At 34.9% G+C, this 26938-nt stretch overlaps 1 protein-coding gene across 5 annotated transcripts in view; it reads left to right on the top strand.

Moving 5' to 3' along the window:
* The window catches only part of ANKRD28 (ankyrin repeat domain 28), a 120209-nt gene extending 93669 nt beyond the window's left edge, over nt 1-26540 (top strand). For 2 of the 5 annotated variants that reach the window (XM_015617639.2, XM_015617638.3), the window contains exons 10-28: nt 193-307; nt 721-803; nt 3167-3230; nt 4543-4611; nt 6198-6338; nt 9081-9192; nt 9737-9763; nt 10675-10749; nt 11754-11955; nt 13392-13479; nt 13895-14012; nt 14613-14832; nt 15827-15914; nt 16011-16094; nt 16608-16753; nt 16927-17009; nt 17148-17230; nt 19438-19529; nt 24510-25027. In XM_015617639.2, the coding sequence (XP_015473125.1) occupies nt 193-307; nt 721-803; nt 3167-3230; nt 4543-4611; nt 6198-6338; nt 9081-9192; nt 9737-9763; nt 10675-10749; nt 11754-11955; nt 13392-13479; nt 13895-14012; nt 14613-14832; nt 15827-15914; nt 16011-16094; nt 16608-16753; nt 16927-17009; nt 17148-17230; nt 19438-19529; nt 24510-24796 (2177 nt within the window). In that variant the 3' untranslated portion in view covers nt 24797-25027. The other 3 variants (XR_001519363.3, XM_015617637.3, XM_015617640.3) reach the window with 3 other exon arrangements.
* Nucleotides 26541-26938: the final 398 nt, after the last annotated feature.

Below are 26938 nucleotides of genomic sequence, written 5' to 3'. Positions count from 1 at the left end.
AGAGAGTTTGTCCCATAAGGTTACATAATAAAATGCTTTTTTCTACCACTAAAATATATATACGTTTCAAATCCAAACTAGTCAGTCACTAAAAATTAATAACGTTGCTTGAACAATCATCAGTGCTGTTTTTCTCACAAAGTATCTGTATGCCTACATATACCCTTACTTATCAATTACTCTTTATTGTAGGAGCTGAAATAGACTGTGAAGATAAGAATGGAAATACCCCTTTGCACATAGCAGCTAGATATGGCCATGAGCTATTAATCAACACTCTGATTACGAGTGGTGCTGACACTGCAAAGTAGGTAACTTTACTGACATGAATGCAAGCTGACATAATTTACAAGTGTATTTATTAGGTTAACAGAGCTAGTACAATTTTTAATATCATCTTCAACTTGAAATAGGAAATACTTTGTTTATTATCCTGTACTGTACTTGTAAGTAGTTAGTCAGTATATCACAATTTGTACCAAAACAAATAGAGTTTTCTGTAATGTATTTGAAATAAGAGCTCTGAAAGTTCTAATAGGCTGTTGCACTCATAATGCATGCTGATAGCTTGGAAGGAAGTGTTTAAGATGTGAAGTTAGCTCAGTATTCTAATTAGGTGGTTTGCTGAACCCACCATGCATATGCACTTTGGCACACAATCATGTTTGTTTTATTTTAATTGTAATTGAAACTGTGATACCTGATTATGGTGTATCTTAGGCGGGGTATACATGGGATGTTTCCTCTCCATTTGGCAGCATTAAGTGGATTTTCAGACTGCTGCAGAAAGCTCCTCTCATCAGGTAGGATACTCTTTTAAATTCTTACAAGGTGCTTTTTACTTCATTTTTTATTTCACAGAATAGCTTTTTATTAAATCTTACTTTAGTGATACATAGAATCCTTATAGTTTACTAGCACCTTGGAGCCAATGATTGTTTTTTAATGGACAGTCCATTGTTAAAGTGAGTGCAAATTTTTGCAGACATAAATTTAAAAAAAATACATCCAAATTTTAATAATGCATTTGTAATTTCTTTATTATTGTCTTTGTGCCTTTCAAGTTGGCCACAGAGGTGGGATGACTGGTTTAGATCATAATGAAACTTCAAGGAAAAAAGATTGTGATAATCTTTTTTATTACTCCATAGAGCATCCATTTTCCATTCTATTATGTCTTTAGCTTAATACAGATCAGTCTATTCCTATCTATTCCTGTAGCGGGCATCTAATAGCCCTGAAGACTCTGTGGATCGCTATATTAAGAAACTGTTGCATTGGTATTATGTTGTTAATCAAATGCAAACTGCACTTTACTTTTGATGTTTGACTCCTCCCTGAAGATGTGGATGTTGCAAGGTCATTACTTCTCTTGTTGGCCAGAATCTTACGTGAATTCTTAGTTCTTTGAACCATTGCAATTCTGAGAAATTAGATTTATCCAAATGAAGCTTCTGGAACAGAACAAGAATAAAAATAAAAACAAACTAAATGATTCTGTATTAATCTGAAGGCACTTAATGTTTTTTGAAAAAAGTGGGGAAAAGAGAGTTGGGGAAAAGGAATAATAAGAAGTTGCTTCCCCAGCTTTATACTGTTCATTAGGGAAGCCTGGAAGAAGAACTAGAGGAATATAACTAAAGCTACCTACTGGTAAGGCTTTTTATTTACTGTCCTGTCAAGGGCAAACTTGCAAGGATTCACTTCAGGAAAGAACTGTCCAATACATGACAATATTTCAATTGGATGTGTTCAAAATGAGGGATACTGGCTCTTTCTCCTTCCTGCACATGCTGTGATGCTGGCTGTGCCTTTAATGGAGGTTCAGTATGGCAAAGGAAATCCTGTGCAGGACTTGCAAGTGGTTTCTGTGGCTTTTACATGAATTGAGAAAACTTTGATGCAAATCTAGCCTGGAGCAGATAAGGACTTGAAGAGTATGTTCAGCCTTCAGGCTAGAAAGACTAAATAGTGCTAAGAGCTTTTAGTACGTGCTCTTGGTGTGGGGATTGGTATGTGCAGAGTATGTGTCCTTTTTGGGGTTGGGAGATGTCTCTTTTATGTAAGTTGAAGATCTCTGCTTTTTAAATTCATTAATATTCATGTGGAAACCTTAACAAAATATCAGCAATCTGCCTTGTCGCAGTACTGACTGACATTCAAGTAGTTAGTGATGGTAGACAAGTAACTTAGGGATGTGAAAAGGCATCAAAGGCTATTCTTCAAACCAAACTAGTAAACTCCTAAATTATTTGCAATAGAGCATTCTGATAAGAGCATAGTGGTGCATACAAAACCTGTTTTAGGGGATGTGGAGTAGGAAAACAGCCTTGAAATAATAGTGTTCTTGAATAACATGTGTTGTTGGTTATCTATTGTTGTCAAACAGTTCTTAAAAGGAAAGGAAAAAAAAAAAAAACAACCTATCATTCCCAAGTACAACAAGTGGAGATTTACTAAATAAGTTACATTGCACAAGAGCAAAACTCTCATGAGAGCATAGTAGTTTTCTCAAACCAAAAATGTAGCTTTGAAACCTGATATAAATAGTAATCTTTCTGTCAAAATGTATGTTTAGAAATGGAATTACACAGTTAAAATTTGTGTTCTTGGATTTGAAGTTCCACAGCTGAGCCTTTTCAGAAAGAGAAAACTACAGTGTTCTGCAAAGAGCTCCTCAGTAATTAACTGCTATTTGCCATCACTCAAAAAAGTTCTTTCTTTGAGACTAAAGCACTAAACTCAAGGATAAAATTTAAGTAGCTCCTATATTTAGTAATACTGACTTCCCCAAAAAATTAATAATCTCTGCACAACAATGATAAATTCTAGCATATTCCTAAATTTTCATATAACCTGCATATGTCTTGTATTCAATAGTAAATGACACTGAAATATTAGCAGGTAAATAGAAGGAGAAAGAACACAGCCTCAGTGCAGCTACTTGTCTTTTACCTTACCCCTTTCAGTTTTATTTAAATGCCTGTTTTTCAATACATTGTAAATAGCAAGGACATGTTTCAAATGAAGTAATTTTTAATGCTTGAGTGCTCTTTTGCAAATAGCTGTTAAGTTTGCTTAGCAAGCATTTTTCTTAACAGCAGATGACAGCAGCTTTGTGAAAGGTGATGTTACATAATGATTTTACAAAATATTTGCTTTGTAGGTTTTGACATTGACACACCAGATGACTTTGGCAGGACTTGTCTTCATGCAGCTGCAGCTGGAGGGTGTGTAAAAAAGCATTCATGCTTTCAGATTCAGTGTTTCTTTTTCAATTGCTGATCATTCTTGTTCTTTTTCTCTGTTATCGCCTCCCTATTTTTTCTGCCCTCTCCCCTTGGAACTTATGTAAACATGAAAATAATTTCAAGATGGATTCTATCTGCAAACAAAAAATTAATTAACTGTTCAGCTTAATAAGTTGTTGCTGGAGTACAGTGTCCAAGTATCATCAGCCTTACTTTAGGTTTATGTTTGGGGATGAACTGATTTATTTTTTTTTAAATTCCCATGGATGATGATAAAATTTTTAGAATTTTCAGCATTCAAAGATGGCATGCCCACCTCAGTTCACTGTGGGACATGAGATAGAGAACAGCAACTTTGGGAAATTTGTTTTTACCAAATCCATAAATAAAAGGTCAGTCTAAATAAACTAAAAGCAATAATTAAATTCCAGAGCTTAGGTGGATGAAGTAGTCAGAACTACTTGCTCATCACTTGAGTTGTGATCCATATTGATTATTGTTATTGTATTGTAGGTTTTCTATAGCAGCTACTCAAAATTGCCGGGAAGAATTGGGTAATAAATTTCATGATACACTTTGTGGGACACAAGAACTCCATGATATTGATAATTTCATTTTTCTGTTTGAATGTTGTTTAAGTAATACTGTTAAGTAATCATTCTAAGTCAAAAGTACTTGCTAGATACATCCTTGTTGCAAGTGATAAAGGTTAAAATGCTGTCTTTTCATATAAAAACCAAATAATTTGTGACACATTCCCTCACTCATCTCCAGTTTAGGAAAGTTACCAAAATAGTGTTTAACTAATAAACAATATAGTACATCTATTATGATGATCAGATTTTATTGAAAATTGATTACACAAAAAAATAAAATATATATGTTTCAACTTATATTTGGCCTTAAAAAATATGCAGTAAAATCTTGCCTCTGTGCTGGAATCCTAGTAGCAAGAGCATGTGACATGCAGGTGTTACTTTTTGTTTGTTTCTAAAAATTGAATTTTTTATTGAATTAGGTTCATGTTTATGTGCTTTATGCATGCCATTTGGTATCAATTAAATTTATGTATGTGGTCTTGAAATAATTGATATTCTTTATTGGTTTGGTCCAGAGATTATGGAATCTATTTTACATACAGAAATGTATATATCAAAAATTCCACGTTATAGTTCAATTCCATTAAAACTAACATATGAGATGTACATGTGTAGCAGTTCTGATATTTGTAGAGGCAAATATTAAGGAAATAAAATTTGCAATCACAAGTAATAATGTATTAATTTAATAGGAATTTGGAGTGCCTAAATCTTCTGCTAAATACTGGTGCAGACTTCAACAAAAAGGACAGATTTGGAAGGTAAGACATTCCAGATTTATGTACATTGGAAAGGGCTGTTAAAAGTATTGCAGTAGCAGCTTATTGATATGTGGCCAAGTCTATTCTCCAGTTTAAATGGTTTTTTTATGATAAGATGTCTCTAATAAACTGTGTTTCAGCATATGTTCTCAAAAGTCACAAAAGTATTTTGTAATTCTGTTTTGTTAGGTAGATGTTTTAATCTTGTTTTTAAAGACTGAATTTCACATTCAACTGTAATTTTTGTGAACCTTTTTTCCTTATAACATGGATCTAATGTGTTTAAATTGCTCTCATCCAAAGACATTACTAATGTTTTCCTAATAATGTATTAGTCAATTTTATAAATCTGTGGCTATTTCTAAGCTTTTTTTTATTAAAATACCTAATATTTTATTATAACTCCTTCACCTTTTTCATTTCACTATATCCTTACCTTTCTGTTTCCCTGTTTGAGCTCTGAACTCTTTTGGAATGACATTAATTTCTATTTTTAGTATAAGATTATTTAAGTTTAGATGGCAGGATCAGTACTCATGTAAAATCTCACATCACAGCATGGAAAATATGATTTTCCGGGATGTGAAGAGCAGGAGTAGGACTTAAAGAAAAAGTTACGGATCCAAAGTTGTATTTTGCTTTATATTCCACTTTCATTATTTCCTGAGAAAGGAACAACTATCTGTCACAACTTTTGTCATCAAATCAAAAGTTGGTGTTTCCTTTGGTTTGGTTTGGGTTTTGGTTTAACATTCATGTTATATACATCAATTTTTTCAGGAGATGGAAACTATTAGTTTAAAATGGAGAGAAATGGGAAAAAGACATTTTAAGGGAGAGATCAAGGGAAAGAGAGATTAAGAGAAAGAGCCTTACTATCTCCTCAAAATCAAGATATTTATACCAGCAATGTCTTTTTGAAAACAGAAAATGGAATTCTGAGTCATATTGGTATTTTTAAAATTTTAGCTAAACTGGCACATTTAGAGAATTGTTTATGTATTTGAAGCTGGGATAAGTTTTCTCTGAGATTATACATCAGTATTAATATTTCATGGTTTTGTAACACGAAGACAAGGTATATTTAACCGTGCCTCTGCTATGTCACTATAGATAAAAATAAATAATAATGTTTTCCTCTCTTAGGCAAAATTGTGATTTGTGTATTAAAAATGTCTGTGCAATTGTTGTATTTTACTTCTGCTATATTTAGTTGTTGTGCAATTTTTGATTTGTCCATATTTTTCCATCTGGTTTAAAATTACTTAACAGAGAAGAGTATTTTTAGCATAAACTGGATTTCCCTCTAAGTTTACACAGGAAAATTCACATTAAGCTTCCTTTAATATGAAGTTTGTGCATATTTTGGCTGGCAAATAAATCTGCTATATATTGTTCAGCATTGTTAAGTGGTCCCTAGAAAATGGTCCTATTCTTTAGTACTGTAACGATACATTCTTCAGCACAAATACTTATTTAAAAATGTAAGGAGGATTTAAGTTTCACTTTATTTTGCTTTTTCTGTCTCTAAAATATTATTTTGTTGTTATTTACCATTGTACTTTTTATTTAAATGTGTACTAAAGAACTCCACTCCATTATGCTGCTGCCAATTGTAATTATCAGTGCCTGTTTGCCCTTGTGGGATCTGGAGCTAGTGTGAATGACCTTGATGAGAGGGGTTGTACACCTCTGCACTATGCAGCTGCATCAGACACAGATGGGAAGTAAGTGGCATGCTTTGTACTAAAGCCTTTCTCATTAGGAACATTTGAGCTGTGATTTTTGTGTGTGTTCTGCCTTCAGATTTGCCAAATGCATTTCTTGTATTTTTAAAAATTAAACTTTGACAGTGGTGCGTGCATTGGATATAAAAGACTTTATGTAAAAAAATATTTCAGAGGGAAAAAATTAACACCGGGAAAATGTATTGTAAAAATGTTATGTCCTATAATGCAGATTTCCTAAATCAGGAATTAATTGGGAATAGAGTTTTTAATCCCAGCTGCTGTGTAGTGGTTGAGTAAATATCCTTTGTGCGGGTTATTAAGTTAGTTGTGAGTAGTAGGGTCATTTTGCCTTAAAATCAAATTCCAATGAAGGATGGATATTAACTTGATATTTCAATATAAGCTGCATTATCTATTTGATTTTTGAGTAAACCAGAGTTGTAATGCCAAACAGGACTGTCTCTTGATAGTATAAATTTTTATGATGTAGTTACGCTTTTCTTAATTAAATACATCCAAAATCTTTCATAAGTCCACTGATCTCTTACATGTATTTTCTAACCAAAGGTTATATTTCATGTATTTATTAATTATTTAAATGCTTATCTGCAAAGTGTATATAGGTAGCACCAGACTGATGAGTTTAATTAAGCTCCAGACATTGGATATATTGAGGAGACAAGAAGAGCATCTCTTCTTGTGCACACACTCATATATGCAGGTTGTGGTGTGCAGCAGCATGTTCCACCTGCACACAGCGACACCTTCCCTGGAGAAGTGCTGCTTTGTGCCAAATCTTTTTTTTTTTTTCAATACAGCACCTTTTAAAGGGTGAGTTAGCAATAGGAATGAGGTGGTGTATAACTTACAGACTGGGTTTTGAAGGCTAAATAAAAAATACTTGCATGGCCATTTAACTTATATTTGAAGAATGCCTTTTTTATATAGAGCCAAATTTCAAAATTAAATTGTCTGCTGCTTTTTAGAAATAATTTCAATTCCTGCTGGAGCTTGCTGAGATAATTTTACTTGAATTGCCCTCTTACAAGTTGAGCTAGGATTAATTTTAGCTTCCCAGTTGCTCTGAAAACCTCCAAACTATAATGGTTCTTCAGATGACATCGTTTTGCCATCTGTTTTACAAAAGGTATGAGCAGGAATGATGATGACAACACTGCAGAGCTTTGTGAGGTAACCCAAAGCATCGTCTCTGCAGCCCACAGGCTGTTGCCCTTCTGATTAACATTTGGGTCTCTGGAAGACAGGCTGCAAGCAGAATGGCCTGAGGGGAAGTTTTATATTGATGGACCAAGATGAGTAGTGACAGTTGGAAAACCACTATTGCTCAGCCCATTTAAAGCAGGAATGAAGTTAAAAAGGATTACTGGAGTTGGAATATAAAGCCTGGGAAATAACATGTCAGGAAACCATCTATATAAAATTCCAAAAATATTTATGTGTGATTTTTATGGTCTTTGTTCAGACATCTTTAAAGACATATTTTAAAGACAGGGATGTTTTTGTTGAAAAATTAAAAAAGAAAGTTGGATGACTGGACAAATGAAATGTAAGAACTGTAGTTCTTAATGAGACAAATTGATTTGTCTTTGAGTTCTCAGAAATCTCATCTCATTGTAATTGAAACAAAAACATGCAAGCACAGTTCATTAAAGAAATCCGGGTGTTTGTTTACTGGGCAAATAAAACCTGAATTGATTGGTTAAAAACATAGATATGCTTTACAAGTAGCTTTTTATCAGCTATACTGAACTAGTTTTAAAGTTACTTGCATCTTATGTTACATATGTTATTCTTTAAAACTCAAGAAATTTTACCTTTTTCACTATGTACTAAGTCCTTGTTTATACTGGGCAAAAAAAGATGGAAATGAAAGTGAACCTTTGATAAAGAGGTATTTAGTGATACCAGAGAGAAGAAGGGATGGTGATCTGTTGTACACTTCAGAATAACGAATGGTTTCAGCAGCAAGTTCAAGGTCATGATAATGACTTTGGAAGCTGTTGCTGAAACGATAGACAAAATAAAGTTATGAAACAGCAGGGTTATTTCCTGCAATCATTCAGTGTGCATACATGGAGTCTGTTAAAAACAGAAAACTGGGGAGTGAGCTGACTTGAATTCCCCTTTTCTCATCCTTCTGGCTGAGTGTGGTTGAAACTGGGCTGATCATGTTCTGCCTTATAAATTTGTCTAGTGAAAGTAAGGAATGATAAGATATGGTAAGATATAAATATGACAACAACTGAGTATTTACTGTGTGGATAAATTTTTTAAATAGTGTCCGGTAGTGGAAGTGTGTGTGTAACTCTTGTATGCTACCATGAAGAACTGCTTCTCTTCTTTCCATATAACATACAGAAGAAGAGATTAATGCAGAAAAGCATATCAAATAGTAATAATTGATATTAGCAAAGGTAACTGCAGCTGTGTTAGCTAGGAGGAAAATAGCCATGAAATACTGGTTTTAACCAAGTCAGATAACGCAGAAGATGCAGGATGTCTGCAGAGAAGGATTATTTCAAATTTTGAAGCTTTGTGATTGACCTTTATGTTTGATGTAATGAGGTAGCTTTCTCTAGTCCTAGCCAATATTGTACATTAAATCAGTGTCCCTGTGTGCTGTATTCTATTTTCCAGTTGAATTGGAACAATTTATCACTTAGCCTTAAGTTGAAATTCAGCATTTAGATACATGGTTGCATATGTCAATTTGAATAGGTGCCTGGAATACTTGCTAAGAAACGATGCCAACCCTGGGATCCGAGACAAGCAAGGATACAATGCAGTTCATTATTCAGCTGCTTATGGTCATCGCTTGTGTCTTGAATTGGTAAGAGAACATATCCTAGATGAAAGGTCTTCAACCTCTGTGCAGATAAATTTAAGCATTTGGTAGTCCTAAAATAGAAGCAAGGTGAGGAGCTAGAATCCTATACACTGGCTTAAAAAGATGAAAAATTCTCAGATGAAGAAATAACTGGTGGAAGATGGGGGATATTAGTGTTGGTTTGTTTCTTAATTTAGATTGCACCACTAATTTTTTTTTGCCGCTGGCTGAAATAAAATAACCACAAGTTATCCCATTGAGAACTTTCAAGAAATTTCATGAGTCTCATTTGAAAGGAGCGAAAGAAAATGTGGGGAAAACCTGTAAATAAAGGGTGCTGTATAAAATAGTCCATGCAGTTACAGTAACTAGTGGCCACATAATAGAACTTCAGATAATAAAGCTGTAGTTGGTTTTTGATTGTTCCCTTTGCAAAAATATGTATGTTATTTGATATGCTATGTTATACAACTTTAGTATTTTTATTAAAATTGCACTTTTATGTTTAAATGTATTCACACATGAATTGTGAATGTTTTTGTTACAGATTGCCAGTGAAACACCTCTAGATGTTGTAAGTGTACTATTTCTCACTTTTTAAGTACTACCATAGAGCAAAAATTTTAAAAATACTGCTTATTTTTATACTTATTCAACCATTACTTCAATGCATGAATATATTATTTTATTTCAACTACAATTTAGATTTAATTGGACTATAATTTTAAAACAGGAGATTATTTTTTAAGCCATGTGTTTTTTATTTAAAACAGTTGGATGACTATGATATAGAAGTGATAATGAAAATGTTATTTGAATATATTTGATGTTCTTCAAACACGTCAGATGTTTTAATTCTACTAATTAAATATGTACTTAATTAAATATGTACTTAATTAAATATGGTCTTGAAAGGACCCAGAAGTTAGAACACATCTGAAAATCACAAATAGAAATGTATATACATAGATATTTTAATGGCTTAATGCTTTTGCTTTTTTTGAGTCCATTTTTTCTCTCTGAGAAATGTTTTCATGTTCTGAGAAGTCCATCCTGCCTTCTGATCTTTCATATAGTTTTCTGCTGACTTTTCACCTAGTCAGAATGCTTACTTGGCTAATGGTTGGGGTTTTTTTTCCTGCTGCTGCTGTCACCTGTCCTTGTCTTCCCTTCATATTCATCTTTCACATTGCTACTTCAAAAAAAAAATAGTAATTTTAATTTAGTTTCTGATTTAATTATTGCATTATTATGCAAAATTGAACTACTGGGGTTGGAATATGAATACAGGGGATGAGTTGCAGTTGACTCAAACTCTAAAAGGATCTCTAAAACGAAGATCAGGACATCTGTAATCCTATATTATTCTTCCTACTTTTTCTCCTTTGCTTTTCAATCTGTGTATATGGGAAACTGTAGCAATTATTGCTGAGTATTTTCAGAGGTGAGGGGTTTTTGCACTCACTCTGACCTTCTCTCTCCAAGCTGATGGAAACATCAGGTACGGACATGCTGAATGACTCGGACAACAGAGCGCCTATAAGTCCACTGCATTTAGCTGTAAGTTCTCAGTTCCTCAGTGATGACAGCTCATATGGTAGCAAACAGTTGTTGCACAGGTTTATTTATTCTGGATTTTTTCAAAATAGATTAATAAACAAAATGCAAACATGCGTACTAATATTCCTGAATGAGGTATACAGGATGATTTTTGCACATCTCTTGAAATTTGCTTCATGGAACAACTTTCATGTGGAATCTTCTAATTAAAATTTGTGCTGATGAAACTTTTATAAGGCTTGTTTTATAAGTAATTATGGCGTTTTTAATAATTACATTGTTTTATTCTCATAATTGTTTAGTATGAGAAATGTTTGTCCTTGATACTCTTAAGAAAGATTTGCACAAGGAGTAGTATAGGACAGTGATGAAATTCTGTCTACAAAAATATTCAAAATATAGAGTAACCAGCTCAATGTGTAGCTTTGATCTTTTCACTGAATTTAAAGCAATTGAAAAAACACACTATACTTTCTGCAAATAGTTTCATGCAGAACATAAATATATATATATATATATATTTCTCTACAAAGTAAAAAAAAAAATCTTTGATAGTGGTAAATGAAAGCTATTTGTACTGCATTCTTATTACAGGTGCTTTTTAAAAAAATATTTTATGTAAAAAGCTAAAAGGAATTACTTAAGTTTGCTGATGTTCCTCACTTGAAATAATCTGAGGATGATGTAACTACAACATAAAGAGATGAAATGTGCAGTAGTCAGAATACTGTTATTTATGCAGTTTAAAGACAGATGACTTTCTGAGAGTAGTTTCAGTTGCTGACTGAAAAGATAAAATAGAAAAAAAACCACCAACCCTCTTACTGAAACTGTGGGCTTTTTTAAATTAGTCCTAACTGTTGTAACTACTTATGTGCTGCATCAGTTGCTCTTCTGCATGCTAAAATAAGAATAGTCTCTTTACAGTTTCATTTATGTAGTTTTGGCAAGAAAGGGAAAAATGTTAAGGATGGGAAAATTGAAGAATTTTCTTATCCTTGTAGGCCTATCATGGCCACCATCAAGCTCTGGAAGTTCTGGTACAGTCACTGCTGGACCTTGATGTGAGGAATAACAATGGAAGGACACCACTGGATCTTGCTGCCTTTAAGGGACATGTGGAATGTGTAGATGTGCTCATTAATCAGGGAGCATCAATCTTGGTGAAAGATTATGTTGTAAAGAGGACCCCAATTCATGCTGCAGGTATGTACTAGCCACTACCCTCTAAAATTTTGGCTTTTCAAGTGGACAATCTGTTTAGAAGTCTCTGTTATTAATGTTCTAAGAAGTAATGTTTAGGAACAGAGGACGACTTTAAAGGTATATGCCGTGCTGAGAAACCTGTTGCAAAAGAGTTGTAGGCAGGAACCAATATTAATCCAATAAACCAGTGGAGTCCAAGGAGTGCTGTTCCACACTTCCTTCTGGAAGGGTGCACTGTCCTTGTCCATTCAACTGGCTGTGCTGACAGGTGTCAGTGACATGTCCCTGATTCTTTCCTTGTCTCTCACGCAGCCTAAACTGCAGGCCCAAATTTAGATGGGCAAAATTGCCTTTCCTGTCTTGGCACTAAAATGCTTCTAAAAATTACTGGAGTCTTAGAGAATTTTGGCAGTTTGAGAAAAGACATGAAAACTTTCTTTGATTTTTTTCCAAGGATTTAAATGACTCCTGAGCATTTTCAAAATAACAGCAGTCCTTTGCAGTATTTTCTTGCTGACTTTCCTAGAAAAGGAATTTCTAGGCCTGCCTTTCTTTGAGTCTAGAATCCACACTATGGTCTTATATTTTTCCTTACATTAAAAATAGGCTTATTAAATTTGACATTTATAGTAATGGTGTTACAGAAATGTTGCAGTTAAAAAGAGCATTATATACAAAACATTGCCATTCTCACCACTTAATTTGTTGTCCATGAGCACAAACTGCATTCTTCTATTTGATTGAGCTTTCCTAACTTTTTGTTAGCATGTCTGTCAGCTACAGAAACATGAATTGCTGCTGTGCTTTTGTGGACTGAATACTGCAGCTGTAGTTCAGAAATAATTTCCCTTCCAAGAAGCAATCATTTATCTTTCATGAGTTGCATATAAATGAGATTTCTCAATTTTCTGTTTGTTCTTTTTCCTTTTTTTTAAACTGCTTGGTTTATTACATCTATGCACTAAATTTCTTTCCCCTTTCTAAATGTGATTTCCATTATTATTTTATAACTACGCACACACTACACTTGCTAACAAAATCTGACTATAATTTGCTAGGTATGTGTTTACCAATGCCTTAAAACAAGCAAAAATTATGCTAATTCCTATATATAATGTTCCTTCTTGTGTATGTTGTATAAGCATATATTCCAATTACTTTTAATACGTGCAACCTCATTTATATATTTAAAAAAAATCTATTGGCAATTGATAGTTGAAATCAGTTGGTTCTAACACTGTACAGTAGAGAACACTTGATTTCTAAAATTATTTTCTAGTGTTCATATTTTAATTTTAAGTTATAACAATGGTAAAGCTCTACAGTGGGTTTTCAAGCTAATGGGTTTTAGTCTGAGCAGGTAGGTTGCCATTCTATTTGAACTTACTACTCAAAGACAATTAATGTAAACCCCATATTTTTATAATGTTTTACAGCTACAAATGGTCATTCAGAATGTTTGCGGCTATTGATAGGAAATGCAGAACCACAGAATGCAGTGGACATTCAAGATGGAAATGGACAGTGAGTTTAAATGATGGGCATTCTATTCTACACAAGTTGTTGCATTTTGTATTGTAAAAATCTTGGTACTGTGAAAACCCAAGTATTTTACAGTAGTTATTTTTAACTCTAAGGAATTTATTGCAATAAACATAAAGTTGGGAGTGAAAAATGTTCCTGTTCAATTGTGAGGAAACTGAAATGTGTCTTACTGCCCAAATGCTGAGAAAATGGATTCTAGTTATTTAATCAGGACTTCTGAACTGGGGCATGTTACATTATTTTCTCAAATCTAAAAAGCAAATGAATGGAAGGTCACTGATGATGTAAATCTTAACAGTGTTGATTGGAAGGATAGCAGTTATTATACTTGAGCTGAGTGCTAGTCTGTTAAATTTCCAAGTTAAATTTACACTTTATTTCTGTCTCTGCTAAGGACTCCTCTGATGTTGTCAGTTCTCAATGGGCACACCGACTGCGTTTATTCACTCCTTAACAAAGGAGCAAATGTAGATGCCAAAGATAAGTGGGGAAGGACAGCATTACATAGAGGGGTAAGAGAATATTCCCTTTCTCTCATTTCCAGTTTCCTATCTGCTAATTGCAAATAAAGTCTTAATATGTAGTGTTAATGAATTTCTCATTATTCTCATCTTGCTATTTTAATTTTTAATTGTATTTTTAGTTGCATTCAAAAAATGGATTCTGCCTGTTTACTGTCTACCCTCAGAATTCCTTTGGACTTCTAGAACCTCCTAATCTTGCTGTAAAGTGTTGACTGGAGAAGACCTAGAGTACAGTTTTTTGGTAGGGGGAAGGTAGTGTTAATGGAAGGAAGAAAGCATGATGTGTGCCACATGCGAAATATTTTGTTTATAGTGTCTGCCGGATAAGACAATTGAATGAGCCCTAGAGATTAGTGATTCAACAAGTGTTATTCCAAGAAAGTATTCTGTCATAATTAATGGTAATACTTCTCTATTTTCCTGACAGAATGGCTGTTTTCAGGAATAAAAATAGTAACTGATTTTGCTTATTTTGTTATGCCTTAGAAATGCAAGAATTTGCCCGAGATTTGCTTGCTTTAGTTCTACACCTTGTATACAAATACATTAATATTTTCAAACTGGCCCTTTCCTGTCTCCCTCTCACAGGCAGTTACTGGGCACGAGGAATGTGTGGAAGCATTGCTTCAACATGGTGCTAAGTCCTTACTACGAGACTGTAGGGGACGGACCCCCATCCACCTGTCAGCTGCATGTGGCCATACAGGTGTTCTGGGAGCTCTCCTGCAGTCAGCTACTTCTGTGGATGCAGCACCTGCAATGGCAGACAATCATGGCTATACATCACTGCACTGGGCCTGCTATAATGGTAAAATGCTTTAAAATACAGCTCTGAATCTATTTGTTGATATTGGGGTAGAAGTTATTAATACTTACAAAGGCTACATATAGTCCATCCTCTTTCTGTGAATGAGAGAAAATGACAGACCTGATATCTTGAAGAAGAATATGATATGTAATATATGATATGGTTACTTTTGTCCTACATTTTTGTCTTATACAATCTTAGTTTTATGCCTCAAGGAGTCTTTAAAGAAATTCAACATAATACCTTTGAACAGAAATGTGCCACACATCCCATAAAACTAACTTCCTTAGGGAATGGTTTCAGATTAAATCTCTTTTTAAACTTGCTTCTTATCAACTATGGTAGGCATAAGAAACTCAAGTATATAAAAGTGTTTCAATAAAAATTTAGTTTTTTCTTCTCTAATACTTTTCATGGATTTGAGAGTGAGGGAGGCCCTTAAAATGCAGGAAAATCATTCGTCTCTTTTGCTGAAGATTTTGTTCTGTGTGTTCATTTAGAACATAGTAGAGGTTATTTTTTATTTCATCTCTGAATTACAAGATAGAGAAAAATCAAGAAGTAAGAGATTAAACCTACATTTCACCAATAATTACTAAGTGAATAACTACTGAGCTGATGCAGCTGGGTGATGATTTCAACTAAATGTGGAACAAAAATAAACCTCAAATGGTGGAGTTGTTTTAATGGAGACAATGTACAGAAGAATTTGAAATGCAGAGGTGTAAAGAATTAAATTAGGTATTCTGGATGTTCTTTAGATAGCATGAGATACCTTATAAATTTCATTAAGTTTTCAGTATTACATGTCAGTTTGATTTTTAGGAGTCTAAGAATCGGTTCCTAAATGTAGCCCTGTTTAATAAAACCAGTCTTTCTTTAAAAGTTTCAAATACAGTACTGCTTAATCTAATTGAGATACATAGTTTTCATTGCAAGCTGTAGTTAAACCTTTTCCCTTCTTTTCAATACATAACTCTTTCATTTGCTTTAGGTCACGACAGTTGTGTAGAGCTGCTCCTGGAACAGGAAGTTTTTCAGAAAATGGAAGGAAATTCTTTCAGTCCCTTGCATTGTGCTGTGTAAGGAAGTGCAAAATTATTCTTCATAAATTTCATTGCTGTATTTAACAAAGGATTTATCATTCTGTAAATAACAGTCTGTTTAATTCATTATAGGATAAATGACAATGAAGGTGCTGCAGAAATGTTAATTGATACACTAGGTGCCGGTATTGTAAATTCAACAGATTCTAAAGGAAGGTAAGAGTGTAAATGCAGAAAGAATGTTTGTAATGTCATACAGTGGCTGTGCTAAATTCTTCAGTCATCTGGGGGTTTTGTATTTGCTACTTAATGTTAATTCCTCATTCCCTCGGTTTTATTCTTTGAAGGTTTCTGGTTTATTCTGTGCTAGAAATAAATTTTCGATTTCTAAAATACTGTTTTGATTCAGTAAACTTGACTTGGCTTTTATTATACAGGCAACTTAGAGCATGTTTTAAATTATATCACTTTGTGGATAGAGCTTTATGCATATTTTGTTTTTTCTGAATCAAATTTTATCTCTATTATAAACTGTGTGGGTGGCGTTAGTTAAAACTAGAAAGGGACTTTTCAAAGGCAGCAGTCACAACTCCAGCAATACTGATTACAAAGGATCAGTGGGAGAGACTGCAGTCTGTTTCATTTGTAAGATCACAGCCAGAGATGCCCCTTTGAATACAGCGGAAAGCATGGCTGAACATGGCCATATTGTCTTTTGATCTGTTGTAGAACTCCTCTGCATGCAGCAGCTTTTACAGATCACGTTGAGTGTCTACAGCTTCTGCTTGGTCACAGTGCTCAAGTAAATGCTGTAGATTCTTCTGGGAAAACACCTTTAATGATGGCTGCAGAAAATGGACAGACGAATACAGTTGGTAAAGAGAAAGCTTTATGTATTTCTGCTTTTAGCTTTGTTAATCTTACTGTGGGTGAAGTACCCTTACAGTTAACATTCTAGGGAATCTATTTTGTCAAAATTCTGTTTTCATATTGTCATTTAGATTTTAAGGAATATACTTTTAGTTAATACAAGTCTTTATTTCCCCAGAGGTGCTGGTTAGCAGTGCTAAAGCTGATCTGACTTTGCAAGACAGTTCTAAGAACACAGCACTCCATTTGGCTTGCAGCAAGGTGTGTGCACGGTCTGACTTACCAGTGCTGAGCTTTGTGTTATCAAGCATTGTTTAAAAGTATTGTTACTTTGAAAAAACACTTAAAGTAATCTGTGAAGAATATTTCTTATGTGACAGATGTTTGTTCTGTGTTAAGGGTCATGAAACTAGTGCCTTGTTAATCCTGGAGAAGATTACGGATAGAAACCTCATCAACGCCACCAATGCAGCCTTGCAAACGTACGTATCAGCAGGAAGGGTGTTTGAAAGATGAGTTCTTGGTGTGTATCTTGCTCATAAAGAGGGATATTTTTCAGAATTTTTTGTTCAAATTGATTTAATTTAAATTGTTAATAGGTACCAAGAGTTGAACCAGCTTGGAATTGAAATGGTGTTTTGCTCATATTTAAAGCGTTAGATTTTTTTTTTCTTATGGATGAATAGGATGATAAATAAAACTTAGATATTGTGATTCCTGTGTGGAATTACTGCAATCCACTGAGATTACCTGTAGACTGAGATATTTCTATTTTAAAAATTACCCAGTTTCTTGCCTGAAGTGTGCTTTTATTCTTCAGCATGCTTTCTGTTTCATGTTTCAAGAATGAAGCATTATTTTCTATTACATATCATGGAGAACACACTATTCTTAAACCTTCCTGAATATCACCTCTCAAGGAAAATTAAACCTATTTGGTTAGCCTAAATCAGAAGGAAACCTTAGAAATGTGTGGTCTGTCATACCAATCAGGGTGGGCTACTAAAATGACTCTTCTGCATTTTTTCCTCTTACAGAATGCATTTGTGTTACAGGGAATACTTGACACATGACATATAGCTGAGTTATGCAGATGAATTATTAGACTGCTTCAGTAATGCTGTCACAGTCCATTTAGAAAAAAAAAAAAAAAAAAGCCAAAAAAAGTCTTACTCTGGAACTTGTAAGCAACTCACATATTATTCTGGCCTTACATCCCTTTTGGAATCTTGCTCTATTCAAGCTCATACAGTGCTTCCAAGTGTTCCCTGATACTAGCTTGAATTAAGGAGTTAAAATAGTAATAATTCTTCCTTTGCTTTTGCTGCTCACCATGGTGCACCTCAGGCAGCATGAAATAATCAGAAAGCAGGAAAGGATTGATTGCCTCATTTCTGGCTTTAAGCAAGGATGCCTTGGGAGAAGGAAAAGCAAAAAGGAGATGGGAACAGATGTGGGAAAGTATGCTACCATAGGCTCATGTAATTCCACCCACATGCCTTGGCTCAAATGGTTTGATCAAGAGATGTCACGGGAAAAAATAAGTACACATTTGCACCTCCATGAAGTGTTTATAAAGATTGCAAGGTTTTAACAGTTGTTTAAAATATTACTGCTTTAGCAAATGTTTAATAACTAAATTGACCGTCTGAACAGCTTAAACAAAGTCCTTCTTTGTGGCAAGATAAGCATTAAAATTGATTGTATCTGCATAAAAATTATTTTAATTACAGTACATTTTTGAGTATATCTGTGGGGTGTGGTTGTTCTTGAATTTTTAATGTTTTAATGTAAGCACCGTAGATACAGCTGCTCCTGTTTGTATCTTTTGCATTTCTGATATCTAAGTAAGGCATTTGTTTCCAGCTTAAAATACAGCTTATAGTTAATTCAAACAACTTCAGGAATCTTAGTGTGAATGAAGAGCAATATAAAGCAGAAGGGGAGTAAGCTGATTATTCTGTTTCCTGCTGAGTGATGGTAAGGTTTTATTTAAGCCAGTGGGAACCAATTTTGAAAAACTGTTGCATTTGAAAAAGATATAATTAGAATATTTGAGATAAAGCTACACTTTCCTTTATAGAACAAGTCACCACAAAATTGATTTATGGTTAGTAGTTTGAGGTTCTGAAAAGTAATCTGCTTTTCTTGTTTCATGCATTATACTGTGAAATATTTTTTCATCTCTAATCACAATGGAATATAGTGGTTTCTAGAAGGCAGATGGATGAAGTGCTTCTGCATCTCTTGTGAGCATTTTCATGTAGCAGCAAACGACTGTCATTCTGCTGTTAGAGCTCCAGTGACTGATGGCAGTGATATGCAGTAATTCTCAGATGTGACAGTATCTGTTACAGCAGTTGAGTGGGGGATTTATCAACAAAAGGGTGCCAAGTGTTTGTGACTTTCTAACATGATAAAGTCCATAAGCAGGCACATCTTTACTAGCAGCTGCTTCCTCACTGTGTACTACCACGGAAAGAAGAAAGTTCACAATTGGTATTACAGAGTTTCTTTGCAATAAAAAAAGAGATTTGCTGAGTTTCTCATCTTAGTTATTACATCTAAAATATTTATATAATATGTAAATAACATAGAAGTATAAGTATTACGTTTAACTAGATGCAAGCTACCTATTTACTTAATGACTTGTTCTAAGGATTATATATGAGTTTGCTTGTCTTCACAGACCTCTGCATGTTGCTGCTCGAAATGGACTAACGGTTGTAGTTCAAGAGCTTTTAGGGAAGGGAGCAAGTGTACTTGCTGTAGATGAAAATGGTAAGAAAAATCTAACTTTGTTTCCCTGTAAGGAACTGTGGTTCTCAACTCAATTCCCTGAAAAGCAGTATCTCTGGAAACTTCAGATAAGCCTTGCAGTAGGTTGCCCTCACAGAAAAAAATGCGTTGGTGGTGGATCTTTTTAGCAAAGCAGCAGAAGTGTAGGGAGAGTGAAAACTTTCAGAACTGTACAGGTCACAGCACAGAAATGTTTGGTTTGCATTTGTAGTTTTATGATGCACTATAAAAATAGTTTTATGATGCACCTATAAATGCACTAGCTTTGGCATACCAAAAATGGTCAGAAAAACATAATGCTCAAGGTAAAATATAACTTTCAGCTGTTAAGAAGCTGGATTGAATTGCTATTCGTTTTGTCACAGTAGGTATATTGGTGTTAGCTTTTAAAAGCTAGTATGATTTACAGCTCACAATTACTATTCTCGAGCTTCTGGCTCTTCCAATTTTTTTGGCATAGAAGAAGTAACTGCTTTATCATGAGAATAAATCCTGCATCTTGTAAGAACAAAAGAAAATTAGAATTATTGACTAATTCATGTATTTTCATGTAAGATATCTGTGGATCTCTGAAGCTGTGCTTTTGAAAGTATAAGGCTTTGCCTCTTACACCATGAAAGCAGTAGTTGGGATCTGGGGAGGAGAGAGGCAATGGATTGTTTGCTTTTTGGCTTCGTTTGTGTTTGTTTGTTGTTTTTTATTCCAAAAGGGACATGCCTAATTTATAGTTCTAATTATATTTCCAGTTAGGAAAATTTTTCCTCTTTCCATATTCACTGTGACTTTCTCTGTGTGTTTCTCAAATTACACTGCTTAAAGTGACATGGGTGACTCCAAGATCATTCCTTGCCTAAAATAGGGCAGAAGAGTAAGTGCTAGAAGAAACTCCCTGAAAAGAAAAGATTGAAAGACGTATCTTTTTTATTTTTGTTTCTTATTACATGTATGCTGATTGGAGACATTTGCATTTTTGTGAGCTTCCCATATACTGCCAGCCAGTCCCTTGTTAGGATGGATCTTAGACATAACAGAGGAAAAACATTTGTATCATTTAGGCAGCCTTGAGAATATAGCAAGCAGCCTTGATGAATTCTTTTTCTGACTGAAGAACTAGGCAGTGGAATATTTTGGATCACAAAACTGACATTCTCTTACTTTAGTCTAGTCCAGATAAGTTCAGTGATCTGCCAAGCAAGATTGGTATTTCATACAGAATTAGATGATATGGCAGTTTAGTTTTAGATTTAGAAAGTTTCAATATTTTACATGGAAGCCTGTCTTGATATATGGATCATGTAACCAGCAGAGCCTCAGCTGTTATGGAGTGATGATCCACTTTTTTCTTTGAATTTGTCCCTTCCAGTAAAAACTACATTCACTTTTTGCAAGCAGTCTCTATTTGTATCTATAGCTGTATAAACTGAGTCCTCTGCTGCTGTATCTGAGGTATAGTTCATTATTGAAAAACATGAGCTTTGAAAAAAGCCAGCATCATTCCAGTTACCTGCATTTCAGTTTATAGTTTATAAGATTTTTAAAATTCTGAATTTGAAATCACACTGCTTTTGTCATAGAGCATCTCTTAAAGTGGTGAGGTCATTTTTGTTTAAGAACTAATATCATTAGAAAAAAGTAATCCTCCTGGTTCTTAATAGATTAAATGCAGTTGAAACAGCAAATTAAATGTCCAGTATACTTCCCCAAAGCAGTTCTGTTGAGGGTTCATTCTCAGTCCTGTATCAGTTCTTATTATCATTTTTTTCCCCCATTTTTACTCACCGGTCATGATGAAACTGCTATTGCCTTCATCTAAAAAAATTCTGTTGAACTGGAAGTTATTAATGAAAATTTGCATGACTTAAAAGAAATTATTAGCTTATTCTTTCATTTGACACCATATGAAGTTTTATTTTGTCACTCAACCAACTTTTCAGGGGTTTTTTTGTTTGTTTGTTTGTTCGTTTTGTATTGTTTTTTTTCCTGACTATTTAACTTGTATTTTAGTTTATATTGGAGATGTCTAGTTTTCTGGAAGGAATTTTTCTCTTAAGTGCTTATAAGATGATTTGTGCCTCAGACTTTCATCTCTTTCCCTGTATTAATACCTCATTCAGTTGACCACATTAATAACCCTCTGATTTTCTTGTAGATGCCTTCCTGGCAACTTTCATGCCCCAGGGGAGGGAGCAGCTCTGTTTCTGGGCAGGGGAAGCCCCAGCCTTTAGTCAGTGTCCATCATGCAGGCTCTTGTTTTTTGTTGTGCAAGGATGCTACCCCAACTCCCTCCATTTCTATTGCCCCATCTACAAATGAGGATAGTAAATATTTTGTTGTTCTGTGAAGCCTTATGCAGGTACAAGTGCAGATTATGGGGACCATTACAGGAGAGCTGAGTTAAGAGTATTTAATTCAGTGGAGACAGTTCATTTACCAATATAATCTTTAAAGGAAGTATAAAGTATTTATATCTGCTGTTTCCCTGACTTATGAATTCTCACTCTGCAGTTAAGTGATATAAAATTACAATTTGTTCTTACACATTTGAATTTGATATAGTGGAGTTAATATAAGTTAATATGGTGGAGGACACAGATGTCAGTCTTCCGTGGTGTAAGCAGTTACTTCATCTTGCTATGTCTAAGGCAGGAATAAAATTGGGGTATTCCATTCCTGCTTATGAGAGCCAGGAGCTCAAGACTTACAATTGTGTATTAATTATAAACACGTTTTTTAGAGAATAGAGAACTTTTAACAGAAGCAAGTATTTTTTGACCTTTTTTAGGATGAACTGGGATGCTCTGCTCCAGAAGGAACATGAGTATTCAAGACCCTAGAAGTCTTTAAAAGGGGGGGAGGGGGAAAGGGGGAAAACAAATAAAACCCTTAAAAATAGCAGACGACTGCTTGTTTTTCTTCTTTGAACTTTAATCAAGTCACATTAGTGAAAGGAATGGTGTTGAATATGACCAGCTTGAATAAACTTACTTTGTGTGTCATCTTACCTTCATACAACCTCCAGCAACTGTAGATATTAAATGGTGTGCATCTGAGTATCAGTTCTGAGCCTTCTGTTCTGCCTTACATGCCTGAAATGCAGTCATGATCCAGGTGTGGCGAGCTCTGGCCCTTGCTTCTGAATCCTCTCAAAATGTATCTCTTCTGCAGACTGTCACTGTTAACTCTGAGCTGTTTAAGTGCTGTGGTACCTTACTAACAATGAAAACATCCGCTGCGCTGCACTTCTGTACGGCCCTATCGCATGGTCAGCTGGTGCGTTCTGTGCTTGACTTATCTGTGTTTCCTTGGATTGTGTGCTCCTTTGGGCAGGGACTCTTGTCTTGCTCTGTTCAAAGCATCAAGCACAAGGTCTGTCCTGAGCGAATAATAGTTCAACTGCAAGACTGTCCCCTGCTTGTTATTTTCTTAATTTCTAGCTACAGTTATTTTCCATAATGTGCTTACTGGTTTAATACTTACATGCAATTGTACAATACAGTAGTTGCTCCTGAGCTCTATCCTAAAACTTGATCTGGACCTACTTCTAAAATAAAGATGATTCTTTTGAAGTAGTTGAAGCACTTGCTGGTAGAATGAGCATTGCCTTGTTTTCCCTGCCTTTCTAAAGTCTGGATAGAAGTCTATGATGCACTTTGCATTAAAGCTGTCTATTATTTAAAATTACTTGTGTGCTTTTTACTTGGATGTTGTACACCTTAAAGTTGTGGACCTTTAGGGTAGTGCAGGACTTCAGACTCCCAAATGTGCCTGAAAATGAGTCTTCCTACTGAGCTAATTGTGGGCATTTGTGTCCCACACAGAGAGATACTGCAGGATGACCTGGGAACGTGCTGCTGAGTGGAGCCAGGGAGGGGAACTTGTCCTGCTCTTGGCAGCAGAACTAGCTGTGATTTGTGGTTGTACTTAAGAGACTGCCCTGCTTTTAGAGCTGCCAGTGGCACCTCCAAATGCAGTCCTTTGGTGTGCTGTAGATGCACCAAGACCTGTGCCAGAACTCACCCTCAGGCATTGTGTGAATGGTGAAGCCTGAGACAGGAGCAATGCACAGATCTCTGCTGAGGAGAATTAGAAGCTTTTTTTTTGACAATTGAATGAGTAGAGGCAAGGACACAGAGAAGGGGAAGCTGCAGAAGGAACAATGGTGGAGGATTATTAGAGCCACAGAAACCCAGAAGAGATTTCACAGCTATGTGACCTGACTGCAAATCATTCCATAGGCCAAGACCTCCTGCATTTGAGGTTTGTCACAGCACCAATGCCTGGCAGAAGTTTAGTTGGACATCCAAGAGGTGTCCCTGCAAGTTCTAGCCTGCCAACCCAGCTGACATGTCCTCAGACTTCTCTGGATTTCTTAATTGATACTGTGCAAATAAAAATTGGGCATTGGTTTCATAATTTATATTATTGAATACTGTAATAAAGTATAAGTTAATTATACTCTGCCTTTTCAACTGACTGGCCTTGATCCTTTAGCCAGCTTGTTACTGAGATAGCACAGTGTTATTAAAATACCTGTCTGTGATGAAGAGCTATGGTGGAGCTTCTGGATGAAGAAACATTGAGCTGTAGTTTCTGCAGTAGCTCTGTAGTGAATGCTGTCACCTATCACTGCTGGCTGCTACTAGCTGTCTGTCCTCAGCCAGGTGACTTCCTCACCATTTTCAGATCTGGACTTTTCTCACTGGCCTAGAGTGTTTGGCTGTGCTTAACAAAACAATTACATCTTTTTTGCAAAGCCCGTTAATTTCAAGAATGCTTTTGTAACCAGAAGTTTAAAAATACTAATTGATAATGCACTTATTTCATTTTTTTTTGTTGTTTTTTTAAACAGTGCGGAACTAAGCAATATAAAATACTTTTGCAGCTGACAGATTGTATGAACTTGGAGAAAATTGTACATTGTCTTTATTTTAAATGAAGGTTTTGTTTCCTCTTGATTTGTAGGTTACACGCCAGCTTTGGCCTGCGCACCCAACAAGGACGTGGCCGACTGCCTGGCTCTCATCCTGGCCACCATGATGCCTGTGTCATCGAGCAGCACATTGCCCTCCCTCACCTTCAATGCCATTAACCATTACACCAACACCTCAAAAACTGTCACCTTCGATTCCTTGCCTATCATGAGGAGTGACCACAGCTCCTACTGTACTTTCAACAATATTGGCAGGGAAGGTGGCTACCCCTACACAGAAGAAGACGAGCTCAATGACTCAGATTCTGAGACCTATTAGAAGATACTTTTTATAGGTCTGAGTGAACCCTCACGCTGGAAGGTCAGACTCGTGCTATAACAAAGCTGTTGCTGTTTGAATTCAGAAGGAGGACCCACCTTTGAGAAGATGTTTTTTATTGTGGTTGCATATTAAAGAAAAAAAAATCTGTGAGACTCTAGGAAGATTTTTAAGAGCATATTTTGCAGAAGAAGCATAAATTCTTGAATAAGTACTTGGAATCCATGGCAAAAAAAAAAAAAAAAAAAAAAATGTCAAAACTGTTTTATTTAACTTTATTCTACCATTCTGTTTCTGGTGTCAGGAGTAATTCCTGCAGACTGGGCACCCAACTTGGTGTAAATGAACAACACTATTGTACAAGACAAAGGATGCTAGATTCAAATGCTCTCAATAAACCTAAAACCATTTTGAAGGCAATAAATTAGTTTGGTACAGTAGGCATTGTTTGTGCTGCAAATTGCCAAAGGACCAAATAACTTAAAGATTTTTTTAATTAAATACGTTTTTTTTGAAAACTGGAATAGGTTATTTGAGAAGTTATTTCAACCAAACCTTAATTACTTCTGGAAAAGAAGCTTAGATTTGGGTTTAAATGTTGAATTTTATTTTTCTTTTAATCATCTGAAAGCCTTCCGACACTATTAAATGTACCATGAAAGAAAGCAGATGTGCTTTTAAGTTTTATTTTCTTTTTCTTTTAGGTGAAATGAAAATTATCTGTCATACTTTTATAATACTAAAATTAAACCAGCTAACAAGGTGAAGTCAGGGTGAAAAATGTACAGTGTAATAAGGGAAGGAAGGGGTGGGAGATGTGGGAGGGAAGAAGTAATTGTTGCACAGTTAGAGATTTTTTTTTAACTTTTGGGTTTTGGATGGAATTTTTCTTAATTTAAAAATACATAAGTAACTTGGAAACTATGAAACTGCATAAAAAATTGAATTGAAATGTCTTGATAACCCTGTTGTGACGGAGAGTTCTTTTCAGTAATTTATCTACTTCCTTACTACATTAATTTGTATGTAAGATTCAAATTGTATATCCCTGTCACCATTTTTTTTTTTTTTTAATCCCAGATTTACAGAGGGGGGGAGGGAGGAGGGGAGGTGAATTTAAAAGCATATTTCCCTATTAGAAAAAAAGAGTACAGTGTCTGGTCTGTGGGAAGAGCTGTGTATCTTTGTTGTGCTCCATTTAGAAAATAAACAGCAGAAACAGGTCCCTGTAATGTAGTTCAGACTTGCCCAAATTTATTTTTTTTTTTAATTTATAACAGACTACTGTGTTGTTTTTTTTAATTGCCTGAAGAATGAAAAACTGACATAAGTAAGCTGAAGTTCTGTCTGTTAAACATGAATTTACTTTATTTGGCTCTGCTTTAACTATAACTGTTACTTTTCAAGTGAATTTGTTTATGTACATGCAAGGAATCCTTGCGTGTCCTGGCAAAGTACAAATAAATTACTACAAACTGATTCCAATTTCATTTTTATCCTTTTTTTGTATTGTGAAACTGGAAATCTTTGATATTGTAAATTAACAGCTGCTTTTCTGAACATAATGTGGAAACATGGGACAATATTTTGATCTATTTGATAATTTTGTGGGGTTTTTGAAGAATTAATGAGCATGTACATAGAAATAGTGACTGCTTGAATACTGTATTTACCTGCACTCTTTCAGTACTTCAAGATTCCTGTATATTTTACAGAGTATAATAAAACCCAAATGTGAGTTCTACTAATGAATAATTTATTTGTATGTACTAAGAATTAATGACAAAGTCTCTTGTTGAACTGTTGGAGTTTATAAAATCTTCACAAAGGCTTTGCCAGGATTTTAATTCTAAAGTGAGGGTGAGCTACTTAAAGTGATTTTAAATATTGCATTATTTCATTATTCCTCTAGGCTTTCTTATAAATACTGCTTTCTTAACCATTTGTGCCTGTGTTCATTGTTTATCTGTGAGCAGAGTTGGAGGATTTCAGGGAAGCTGTGATTTCTGTGCTCCCTTCCCTCTGAATCTCTCATGTGTGGCTCTGTGGCAGTGATGTTTGTGCCACAGGCAGCGCTCACAACATCCACGTTGGCCTGTCTTGGGATTCTCTGCAACCATTTAAATTCAAAGGCTGAAGCAA

This window comes from Parus major, chromosome 2 (assembly GCF_001522545.3).
Source record: "Parus major isolate Abel chromosome 2, Parus_major1.1, whole genome shotgun sequence".
NCBI classification, from domain to species: Eukaryota; Metazoa; Chordata; class Aves; order Passeriformes; family Paridae; genus Parus; species Parus major.
Note: the sequence above shows the minus strand (reverse complement) of the source record. Positions and strands in the feature narration are given on the sequence as shown.